This window comes from Octopus bimaculoides, chromosome 2 (genome assembly GCF_001194135.2).
Source record: "Octopus bimaculoides isolate UCB-OBI-ISO-001 chromosome 2, ASM119413v2, whole genome shotgun sequence".
NCBI lineage: Eukaryota > Metazoa > Mollusca > Cephalopoda > Octopoda > Octopodidae > Octopus > Octopus bimaculoides.
The window spans coordinates 44195772-44208736 of record NC_068982.1 but is presented as its reverse complement, the minus strand read 5'-3'; the positions used below and the strand labels follow the sequence as shown (position 1 = coordinate 44208736).

General features: G+C 35.0%; 1 protein-coding gene across 10 annotated transcripts in view; it reads left to right on the top strand.

Annotated features, from left to right (window-relative positions):
• LOC106869733 (zinc transporter ZIP11) overlaps positions 1 to 12965 on the top strand; it is a 172182-nt gene that overhangs the window by 43057 nt on the left and 116160 nt on the right. For 8 of the 10 annotated variants that reach the window (XM_052976864.1, XM_052976843.1, XM_052976845.1 and 5 more), the window contains 4 exons: positions 5145 to 5372; positions 6377 to 6446; positions 8635 to 8733; positions 12565 to 12723. In XM_052976864.1, coding sequence (XP_052832824.1) covers positions 5145 to 5372; positions 6377 to 6446; positions 8635 to 8733; positions 12565 to 12723 — 556 coding nt within the window. The remainder of the gene's footprint in view (positions 1 to 5144; positions 5373 to 6376; positions 6447 to 8634; positions 8734 to 12564; positions 12724 to 12965) is intronic. The other 2 variants (XM_052976865.1, XM_052976863.1) reach the window with 1 other exon arrangement.

Below are 12965 nucleotides of genomic sequence, written 5' to 3'. Positions count from 1 at the left end.
TTTTTTTTTTTTTTTTGTAAGAAATATTTATGTTATAGTTAATGTTTTTTTTAGTGATTATGCCTTCATGTGCATTAGAAGTGTTTTAAATCTATAGAACGGTTTAACCGGGGGCGGAGAGAAATGAAGAAGTCAGAAATAAAGTTAAAATGATGTTTCTTTGGATGTTGTCATCAGTATTATTATAATTACTATAATAATAATAATCCTTTCTACTATAGGCATAAGGCCTGAAATTTGTGGGGAGGCAGTTAATTGATTACATCAACCCCAGCACTGAACTGGTACTTATTTTATTGACTCTGAAAGAATGAAAGGCAAAGTCAATCTTGGTGGAATTTTAATAGTAATAATAATAGTTGGATATAAGAACTAGAAAGCTACATACAATGCATAATGTTCACCATCCTCAAAGTTATATCAACAGGCTCTGCTTACCAAAGTGGGAACATGGTAGAGGTTTGCTAAGTACAGATGACACCATTAGTGGTAAAATTTAAAGTTACCGTCTCGAGTCATGCTGACTCATAAGGGCTGGTTTCTTGGATGGGATGCTAGTTCATCACAGGATTACTCACTTTTGTTAGCTGAGTGGACTGGAGCAACATGAAAGTTAGTGTTTTGTTCAAGAACATAACACCTTACCTGGTCCAGGAATCGAAACTACAATCTTATGATCATGAATCCAGTACCCTAACCACTAAGCCACATGCCTCCACACACCATTAGTGCTGTGAAATTGGGTTTAAAAGAACTATTTTGTGAGTAGTGAATAAAGAACATTATCTGCAACCAGAAATATCCAAAAAGTTGCTAAAACACTAAGAGAATTCAAGAACAGGAAGAAGAACAACAAGACAGCTGGAAAGAGAAGGAATTACATGGTTAATTTATGCAACAAACTGGGGTTGCTGGAGGGGACAATTAATGGTTGTGGCTGAGAGATGGAAACCCAAACCGAGAAACTGAATTCCTAATTGTTGCCTCTCAAGAACAAGTCATTAGAATGAATTTAATAAAGACAAAAGTTTGATAAAACTCAGTCAGAGAGCAAACACAGATTATGTGGAAAGCGAGTCAAAAGTATTAAACATCTCTTAAGTGAATGCAGTAAGCTAGCACAAAAAGAGTGTAAGCACAGGTATGACTGTTGATAAAATGGTGCAATGGGATGCTAGCTAAGTTTGTGAATTTGTAGTGTTGGAAAAGTGATATGAACTTAAGCTAAAGATTGTGATTATGAATGATAATTACAGGATTCTATGGGATTTCTCCATAGAGGTTGACTATAATATTGACTCAAAGAAGCCAGATATGATCTTAGAGAACCAAAGGAAAAGTAAAACAATATAATATAGGTTTTGCAATACCATGTAATAGTAGAATGGGCATCAAAGGAACTGAGAATCATCAGGACCTAGCCAAAGAAATGAAGAAGTTATAGACACAAAAGTGGAAATTCTTGAGATTTGAATAGCTCTTGTCACTAAACCTCAGGACAACATTGCAGCTAATTCAGTTAGCATATTATAACTTTTGATAATAATGATAAAGATAATGATGATGACAATGACAATGATGACAACTGTTTTAAATTTTGCCACAAGTCCAGCAATTTTGAGGGGAGGGAGCAAGTTGATTACTTAACATCCTCCACCCCCACCCCGTACTTGACTGGTACTTTATTTTATTGACCTTGAAAGGCAGAGTTGATTTCTATGGGATTTTAACTCAGAGTGTAGCCGGAAGATAGAAATACCACAAAGCATTTCTTTCTAATGATACTGCCAGCTTGATGCCAATGATAATAATAATAGTGATGATGATGATGATGATGTTAATGATGACAATGAAGAGAAGAAGAAGGATGATGATACTGATGAAATTTCTACCACTACTGTTACTGTTGCTGCTACTACTACTTCTACTTATAATAGTTAGGGTTTCAAATTTTGGCACAAGGCCAGCAATTTTGAGGAGGGGTTAAGTTGATTACATCGACCCCAATGCTTCCCTGGTACTTATTTTGTCAACCTCGAAAGGGATGAAAAGCAAAGTCAACCTCAGTGGAATTTGAACTCAGAACGAAATGCTGCTGAGCATTTTGCCCAGCATGCTAACAACTCTGCCAGTTCACCGCCTTAATAATATTAATAATAATAATGAGGCCAGCAATTCTTTGATAAAGCCTTGTTACATGAGGTCTAATCAAAGACAAAAACCTGTTAGCTGCATGGATTGACTATAAGAAGGCATCTGACGATGTGCTACACTCCTGGATAGAGGAACCTCAAGATGTACAGTCTGCTTGACAATCATCAAATTCATTGCAGAAAGTATGAAGACCTGGATGACTAACTACCCTAAATTTCTACCATACAAATGGATCGTGAACATCAGAACCACTCAATATAAGAAGCAGCATGTTCCTTGGGTCAATCAACATTACAGCTCTTTTGACCTGCTTTAGAACCACTCAGCAGTCTCCTGAACAACTGTGGCCATAGGTCATCATCATCATCATCATCATCATCATCATCGTTTAATGTCTGCTTTCCATGCAAGTATGGGTTGGACGATTTGACTGAGGACTGGTAGACCAGGTGGCTACACCAGGCTCCAATCTGATTTGGCAGAGTTTCTACAGCTGGATGCCCTTCCTAACGCCAACCACTCCGAGGTACAAGTCACAGAACCACTTGTTCTATATTGATAGCCTCAAGATATTTATGAAGGCTGACTGTCAGCAAAGATGGTTACTGTTGTCAAGATCTTCAATGACAATATTCGAATGGAATTCAGAATTGAAAAATTGCTTAAGTAAAGACATACTAGTTGCAGAAACAGGAGGTCTTATAATCACAGTACTATGGTGTTGCAACTAGACCCTATTACCATCAATTCATCAAGTATGGAATAGATCGACAATGCAGGATATTTAGAAAATATAAAGAAATCATTGATCACATTGGCTCTAGATGCCTGGAACTAGCAACAACCATATATGTTGTCAGACATAGCAAAACAACAGCACCTCTACACAGGAAAATATGCAGGAGTTATAAAATTAAGATAACTGAGAATTAGTATGAACATCAGCCATACATTATCACTGACAAAGAGATAAAAGCCAACAAGCCTGACATCATTATCAAGGACAGGAGGTGGATACTTATTGACAGTGCAATACCTTCCAAGCTCTCTTATTTTTCAAATTGTAAAAGATCTCTACTAATTCTGTAGTTTTTGAGGATGCATATTTTCCTCATGAGCATCAGTCTTCTTATGAAGTCTAAATTTCAATTTTGCTCACCTTACCAATCTTGGAAGATCTAACTTTAAGGGTCAGTGTTTGTTTTTTTGTTTGTTTCTTTTTTTTACATAAGGAAAATAGCACCTTTTAGCAAGTTTAATAATGTTGAACATGTAAAATAAGTATTAGATGTAATGTTCTGAAAAATAAGTTTTAGTGAAGAAAAATCTGTTCTGTTGTTTAGCTGAGAACATCTGTGGGAGGAAATATGGGGAGGAGGACTACAAAAGTAAATATATAAAATAAATAAATAAAATACAATAAAATACAAAGAAGAATTCTACACACATTTGTGCATATATGTGTATTCGTGCATGAATGTTGTGCTAATATTTGTGTTATACATGTGTGCTTTTGTTATTTGTGTGTGTTTTGTTAATTTGCAAGCAAATTATTTCTTCAGTGAATCTTATTAAGATAAGGCTGTTAATGATATTAATAATAATGATGATAATAATAATATAAAATTGATAATGATAATAATGATTTCTTTTGTTATAGAGTGTTGTAGTTTTGTTTCCTTTCTAATCTTATTATTTTGCAGAAAAAAGAATGGATGTAATTGCTTTTATTATTTTTTTTTTTTTCACATATTCTTAATTTGTTTTTACTTTATCATTGCATGGCTTTATTAGTTAGCTCTCTTGTAGGTTGCTGTATATATTATATGTTTAATTACATTTGCATGTCATTTTGTTATTAGAGAAAGACTCATTATTGAATTGGCTTATTTTATAGTCCTTTTGTATAAGTAACAAACACAATTATCTCTAAAGTAAATTTATTTGATTCTCTTCTGTGAAATATACCAAATTTTCCTTTGTGTTTATTCTGTTATTTCATACATTATTTGACAAGCAATTTGAAACTCCAGAGAGGAATATTTAATTAATTGATTTGGTTTCCAAGTGTAAAACAAAATAATAACATATTTCCTTGCTGGTATTTTTCTTAAACATAAGATTTTTAAAGTTAACTGTAGTATGTTCTGTCTATACTGTAGTAAGTCTCTTTTCAATAGGCTTTAATATTTATATTGGTGTCATGTAAAAAGCACCTAGTCCTCTCTGTAAAGTGGTTGACTTTAGGAAGGGCATCCAACCATAAAAATCTTGCCAAAGCAGATCTCACTAGTGCTGGTGCCACAGTAAAACACCCAGTCCACTCATCAATTTGAGGACTTTTTTTTACTCTATTTATACTAATCAGTTAAGCTACTCTTGTCACACTCAAAGGGCCAGCTTTGTCACACTCTGTGTCATGCTGAATCTCCCTGAAGACTATGTTAAGGGTACATGTGTTTGTGGAATGCTCAGTCACTTGCACATTAATTTCATGAGCAGGCTGTTCCATTGATCAGATCAACTGGAACCCTTATCATCGTAACCGACGGAGTGCCAGTTTATACACAATTCTTTATTTTGATGAATTATTCTATCTTATTGGTGCTAGGTTTAGCCGAAATACGTTGCATATTTCAATAAAGACAAAATGTGTTGCATTTATCTGAGCAGGTTAGCTAACTAGGCTAAAACGTTTGCTCTCAAATTTGCATTTCCTTGTTTTCATATATATAACAGTATTTAAATGATGTGAAAGTTTTCAATGCCTTGGTATTAGACTTATAATACAATCTCAAAATCAATAAGATAACTCTCCCAAGGCCAGTACTATTAAATTGTCATTTGGCAGAAATGAATTAATATAAAAAGGATGATGCTAGAAGCTAAGAAAAAAAAATCACACATAGAAATTTCCAATATTTTCGGAAACTAATCTCTTTTCATTTACTGATTTTTTTACTGTATTTTTTACTCTGCTATATTTCAAGATTCTACTATTCAAATAGAAGACTTACAGCACATGCCATTTCAACGTCGACGCATGGTTACAGGTGATCAAGGGCAGCTATTAAAAGCTAACAACACCCAGGAACCTCTACAAGGTACAGGGGATGGAAAAGATACTTTGACTGAAAGTCTGGAAGCAGCATCAGCTGCAGCAAGCTGGAAGAGAATTTTACTGTTGATTGTTGCTGTAACAATTCATAACATTCCAGGTACAGTTCCAATTGATTTCTTTCTTGGATTCTTCTGTCTTTTGTCTCTTTTAATATAAATAAATGCACCCTTTTAAAGCCTAACCAGACTCATAAGCCTGGATTCCCAGTTTCAATGGTGTGTGTGTGTACCCCAGCTGGATGGGACGCCAGTCCATCACAGCGTTACTCATTTTTGCCAGCTGAGTGGACTGGAGCAACGTGAAATGAAGTGTTTTGCTCAGGAATCCAGTGCCTTGCCCATTCCAGGAATCGAAACCACAATCTTACGATCATGATGCTGACACCCTAACCTCTAAGTCATGCACCTCCACTTTGTCTCTTTTACTAATCAGAAATTACTATCAATTAGTAAATTGCTCAAAGGTATGAATGAGAAAAACTAAGAAAGAAACTCAATGTAAATGAATTAGCAACAGCTGGAATAACAAGGTTTATATAAGATTACCCATAGATGGACAGAAGTGAGTTTGGATCGAAGGGTTTTTTTATCCTTTATCTTTTACATGTTTCAGTCATTAGACTGTGGCCATGCTGGGGCACCACCTTGAATTTATTTTAGTCAAAGGAATTGACCCCAGTGCTTTTTTTTTTAAGTGTGGCACTTATTCTATTGGTCTCTTTTTCCAAACCTCTAAGTTATGGGTACATAAAACACATCAACACCAGTTGTCAAGCTGTGATGGGAGTCAAATACAGACTAAAAAGTCACACACACACACATATATATATGATGGGCTTCTTTCAGTTTCTGTCTACCAAATCCACTCATGAGGCTTTGGTCAGCCCGAGGCTATGGTAGAGGGTACTTGCCCAAGGTGCCATGCAGTGGGACTGAACCTGGAACCATGTGGTTGGGAAGCAAGCTTCTTACCATACAGCCATGCCAGCACCTAGGTGTTTGCTGAATTAAGTTGTTTTATTGGGCCACATTTTAAAATTTTAAGCTCTCTTGTTGAAGTCTGATAGCTTTTAAAAACCTATTATTTCATTTTTTTCACCAGAGGGTCTTGCAGTTGGAGTAGGCTTTGGTGCAATTGGCAAAAGCAAATCTGCAACATTTGAAAGTGCAAGGTATGTATATTTTTCTTTACTTGTTTTTGTCATGATGGTGGTGGGGGTTTCTTTATCTGTGAGATAATTTTTCCCTGCTGATGTAGAATAATAGTTTTTTGTAAGTTTGTCCCATTTGCGTAATAGTGGGACAAGTTGAGGCTTCTGGTAGAAATGTTGTGTGACTCTCTGGGGAGCAAACATTCATAAAATCAAGGCACTGCTACAATAAGGTAAATTGTCAGAATAAAAATAAAATGTAATGCAAGACTATGAAAAGACCTGATAAACAACAACCTCAGAACTAACAAATAGTAACATGTTGTGAACTCTATCTCCCCTCCCTCTCACACACACACTCATACACACACATGGAATAAGCCACAATGGGTAGTGTAGTTTGGGATATGCTATGTTTGGAAAAAAAAATGATGGAATGGTCATGACTGGAATGTCTGCTTCAATGAAGGCTGACTTTGTACAGAAATTGTAAAGAATCTTTAACTTTTGTATTTTATTCTTTAAACAACTGATTTACAGTGCTTTTTTTTTATTTTATACAAGTACAGTATTATTATACATAGCAGAGAAACAGGTAAAACGTTTGTTGGTGTTAATTACATTCCTTTAACACCTGTTTTTGAAAAACCACTTGAGTCAACTTTACCTTTCGTCCTTCTGGGGTCAAGTACTGTGAAGTCAGTCTAATTATCTATGCCTCTGCCCAAAATTCATGATCTTGTGTCAAAGATATGAGAAGGCTTTGAGCTGTGTATTCAACTGTTGCATGAGCAATATTGCATTTCATTTAACCCTTCAACATTCACATTATTCTGAGAGATGTAATGCTTATTTATTCACATTGTTTTGAATTAATGATTCATTATCTTGTAGCGTTGAGATTTTGATGAAGTAACTGTTAATTTGGAATGATATTAAAGGGTTGTTATTCAAACTGGTTAGTTTGAACATAAAATAGGAAAAATATTTCGGCCACATATGGCTGGTTTAAAAGCTAAAGGGTTAAACGTTTTTACATTATCTTCCCATGCTGACAAGGATGTATTATTTTACCCCCAAATTTGAACAATTACATAATGTTATAAGACTATATTAATTTTATGGCAGAGACAATATTGCCAGTAGCATAGCAGAGTGACTTAAAGCAACTGTGTCTCAAGTATATTTAACATTATGTTCCTTCATTTATTTTTATGTTTATTACTTTGCACTTGGATTTATGAATTTATATTTTTATTATTTTATCTGAGAATGAAAGCTATTACTCATTGCTTATGATAGTCTTCTTTGAAGAGAGGGATATTGCATACAGTCTATGGAAGTCTTCTTTGATCGGAATGGTATTGTTTATTGCCCACAAAACGTCTTATTGAATAGAAGGGTGTGACTCAAGGTTCATGGAAGTTTTCTGTGATGTGAAAGCTTAATAGCTTGAATAAAACTGGTGTATAAATGTGAAGAGATGGAGTTGCAGTCTCATTAACGAAGTTGTGTAAATAAGTAGGAAGTTTGAAATGAAGGACTGCATATGTTTGTGTTCACGAGGGGCAATACTAAAGCAAAAGATGTGAGTGCAATTAGTGGAAATAATTTACAGCAAGAAAGTTCTAAAGAGAAGAATCCATTAGAGTTAGTAAAAGGGGTACTGATGTAAATAATGTAGTAAGCCAAGGAATTTAATTAATTAAAGTGACACTCTTAGTGAGGAGAAGAAATATCATCTCAAATACTAATTATGAACAAGAAAGGCAGGGGAGATAACCCTGAAATTTAAGTAGATTAAATGAAGAATTCAAATCCCACCATGGCCTACATTGGTAACAGACTTAATCTGTCACCAGATTTAACACCATCATCTAACACCTTGGTTAACTTTAGCAGGGTCGATTCTTTGGCAAGCAACTGAACCCTTTTGTCGGTTTAGTATACCTCCCACCAGTCTTGGAGACTCTGTAAAGGATTATGAACATTGCTTTTCCTTCTAAAAAAAGATTTTTAAATAACGGGAGAGTGAGTCTCGTCGTGAAAGAGAGAGAGAGAGAGATGCAGCTTTCTTGGAAATGCAGCTTTCTTGGAAATAAAGTTTGTATTTCAGCATCATTAAACGTTATCAGTTTATCTAAACACTTTTCAGGTTTCTCTTCAATTTATTTATTTTATGTAATTTTTGTTTAATTTTTTATTTCAGAAACTTGGCTATAGGTATTGGAATACAGAATTTTCCTGAAGGTTTAGCTGTTAGCTTGCCCTTACGTGGTGCTGGCTTTTCAATGTTGAAAGCTTTCTGGTAATGAACTCTTTATGTTTATGTTCTTCATTACTTCAATATTTATTAGAATATTAAAAGATTTCTGTGTTTTATTTTTCATTTCATTTTGATGCTGTAATATTAATACTCAGAGTTGCTGATAAGCACAAAGTAAGCTAGGCAATTATCTGGGCTCTGAAATCAGGGGTTGGAGTGGGGACAGGTTTGGCTTTCATTACGCTGACTCTGAACATCTTTTTTATCTTACTCATTTCAGTCATTACACTGTGACCATGCTTGAATAATTTCTTAGTCAAATGAATTGTTCCTCTTATTCTTTTTTTTTTTTTAAGCCTGGTACTTATTTTATTGGTCTCTTTTGCCAAAGTGTAAACTCACCAAAACTGGTTGTGAAGCAGTGGTAGGGGATAAACACACACAAACACACACACACATGATGGGCTGCTTTCAATTTCCATCAACCAAATTCACTCACAAGGCCCAAAGCTTTAGTAGAAGGCACTTACCCAAGATGCCATGAACCCAGAACCATGTAGTTTGGAAGTAAGCTTCTTACCACACAGCCATCCCTTAGGCAAAATTTCTTAAAAATTTGAAATTTTACTAATGAGGATAGCAAGCAAGGTCATTTCTGGTTTAGAGGAAGACAGAGGTTGGTGGGCAGCTAGGATAGACCGGATAGGGCCATTTGGTGCTATCACTTGTCACATTATTTGGCAAGAAATATTTAAAATTTTGTCAGGTAACAATTTTATTTGTTGTTATATGAGCATAAAGCTATAGATTTCTTGTGTGCAGTTAATCATTATATTTTCCAGCTGCACTTTTCAGCTGCTGTAAAATAGGATGGTAGCTGGAGGAAGTTGCATAATAAGATAGAAAAAGGATACACACTCTGATACTGACAGAAGGGGTACATATTTTAATGCTGGCTCAAAGTGGCCCATACCTTGGCACTGCTCTTTGTTATATTATCCAGTTGGCAATGTTAACCAAATAGAAATTTACACTTGTCAGATTGCATGGTCACTGTTGCCGTGGTGGTAGCTTGTTGCTGGGTGTTGTATTGTTGAAGATCATCATAGTGTGGTCTAGATGGTTGTGCATATAGTTAATAAAGCAGCTCATGAAATTTTAACTTTTAACATATTTATTGTTGGACATGATTTACTTCATCAGCTGTTTATAGAAGAAAGATGCTGATAATGTAACCACCAACTGGGAGGAGAGAGTTACACTGTGACTTGTAGAAGGCCAGTTGTGGTACATTGTAAGTGTTTAGAGTCATCCAGGTGGTTTGTCTGCGAGCGAGCCTGAGGTGGTCCAATCAAAGCAGTCTGCCTTCTGTGAGGGCCCAAGGTGAACTGTGAATGCCTGAGGCCTTCTGGCTGAGTTAAGTGCCAGACTTGAAAAGGATGAAAAGGAAGTGAATTTTAGATTATCTGAGGAGCCATTCCATGCCACAGCTTCACATTGATTGGTTTATTTATCGACCAATCGCATGAAACTGTGGTGGCTCACTCAGAATCCTTAACTGAATATCTTGCATTTGGGGTTTAAACCCCTACATTTGTATAGATTTCAGATCGAGTAAGCAGAACAAAGAATAGATTAAATATACAAAAAGCGTTTAGTGTATGTGTCCAGCTCAGTTGATATCATGCTACTGTCAACTTTCATTGTTTCAGATTTAATCAAATAAGTAACTGTAATTTATTACATTCTTAATTCTTTATTGCCCACAAGGGGCTAAACATAGAGGGGACAAACAAAGGGATTAAGTCGATTACATCGACCCCAGTGCATAACTGGTACTTAATTTATCGACTCCGAAAGGATGAAAGGCAAAGTCGACCTCGGCAGAGTTTGAACTCAGAACATAACAGCAGACGAAATACCGCCAAACATTTCGCCCGGTGTGCTAACGTCTCTGCCAGCTCGCCACCTTCTATTTCTAATTTATTACATTACACCTTCTAATTTATTACATTCTATTGAATGAAATATGATCATCTCTTTTAATGATGGTTTCAAATTTTGGTACACTGGGGTTAAGTCGGTTACATTGACCCCAGTGCTCAACTAGTACTTATTTTATCGACCCTGAAAGGATGAAAGGCAAAGTCGACCTTGGCGGAATTTGAACTCAGAACGTAAGGACGGATGAAATGTCGCTAAGCATTTTGCCCGGCGTGCTAACGATTCTGCCAGCTTTGCGCCTTAATCATCTACTTTAATGTTGATGTTACGACTTATGAAGGGAGATCAGTAGTTTACGGAAGTTGAGAATCGGAGATGATGGGTTACGTAATAAAAAAAAACAGTTTCGTTTGAATCGACTTCATTCCCAGTTCACAATCTGCTGGGGAAAAAATCTTTGTCTTTCATCATATTGGTAGCGATAAATATCAGTAATATATTATTCAGAAATCAAGGATGGTGGATTGACAAAGGTCGTTGCGCAGCGGAGAAAATGTATTATGGGCATTTTAGTTATGGACGCTCTACGAACCGAAATCAAGTCACACCGAGATTTGCATTGGTTTTCTTTCTTCTGGGTGTCGATAAAATTAAGATACACTCCCAGTAGAATTTATGGCTCTATGCCTGTGTAAACAAAAAAAAATCAATATTTTATTATTGAATCAATTAGAAAATTTCTTTTTATCAAATGTTTTGCCTTAAACCGAAATCAAAACAGAATATTTTACCCAAGGGAGGTAATAAATAGTCATCGGGAGTTACCTTTCTTACATTGTTTGATTTGTTAATTAGGTTTATATTTAATAACTCAATGATTAATGTTAAATAATTTTACTGATGACTAATGGATAAAAAATTATTAATGTTTATGAAATAGATCCACTGGGTTAACGATTGATGACACTTGGCAAACTGTTTAATGAATCATAGGTTAGTAAATTATAAATTATTTTATTAATAACTGTTAGTCAATTGAGCCAATGTTATTATTCCTTCAGAAATTCAGGACATCGATCGGTTACAGAGTACAGATAACATATACATTGATTAATCTTCTCAATGAAAGCTTACAAATGCTGTAAACAGAATAACTATTTTCTTTTTTTTTCTTTTAGAAGCAGAATAACTTGGGGAACCTACTGAAAACATAACCTATCTCTATGATCGAACTGCATAATTTTTGAGGGAAATTTTTCTCTCATTTTTTTAAATTCAAAAATAAACCCCATCAATGGCTGTATGAAATTGTAGCATGGTTATGATTGGAAAACTTGTCAGTTTATATATATATCATTTATTGCTATGTTATTACAAGGCGTTCATGCAGTATAGACAGAGTCAGCCTTATGTGAACATCGTGTTTCACTGGTGCTGGAATTCTTCAACAGAAATTTAATAATTAGGCAGATTTTTCATATTGATTCCTATTCATGTGGCCATGTTGAATTTTCATCCGTCTCTGTGTTGAGTATAGAGGTGTGTGAAAACAGCTATTAGTACTATCATGCTGGGTATAGAACTGACAAAACTGCTATGATTGAGAGAGAAATTCATCCCGAACCGAACTCACTGGGGTCTGAGTTTACTCTGCTTTTTTCGCACTTAAAATGCTGTATTTGTAGTCTCTGTTCATGGAACGTCCTAGTGATTACTGCCAGACTGTCATGTGAACAATAACTTCTGATCGGCTGAAATAAGGTCTGCACACATGATAAACTCATAATTCACATGTGGTTGAAAGTGGGGTTGAAATCAACTGTTATAAACTCATGTGTATCAAGGAATGATATGCTATTATATTCTTTATTGTCTTCACTCACAACCACAATGCTAATTATGTCTTTCTAATTGTATTTCATCATGCAGGTATGGTCAGCTAAGCGGTATGGTAGAACCCTTAGCTGGACTCTTTGGTGTCCTGGCAGTATCAATTGCTGAACCATTACTTCCTTATGCACTGGCTTTTGCTGCTGGTGCAATGATATATGTTGTATTTGATGACATTATTCCAGAAGCTCAGCAGTGGTAAGTAACTGTTTCATTTTATGAAAACACAAACGTTTTGTTTATTGTGTCATCTAATGTATAATTAGATTTGAAAATATTCAACCTGCACATCAAGTTAAGTTCAAAGTGAAATGTTATATATTGATTGATAATGTATGTTTATATATATATATATATATATATATATACATATATATATACATATATATATATATATATATACATATATATATATACATATATATATACATATATATATA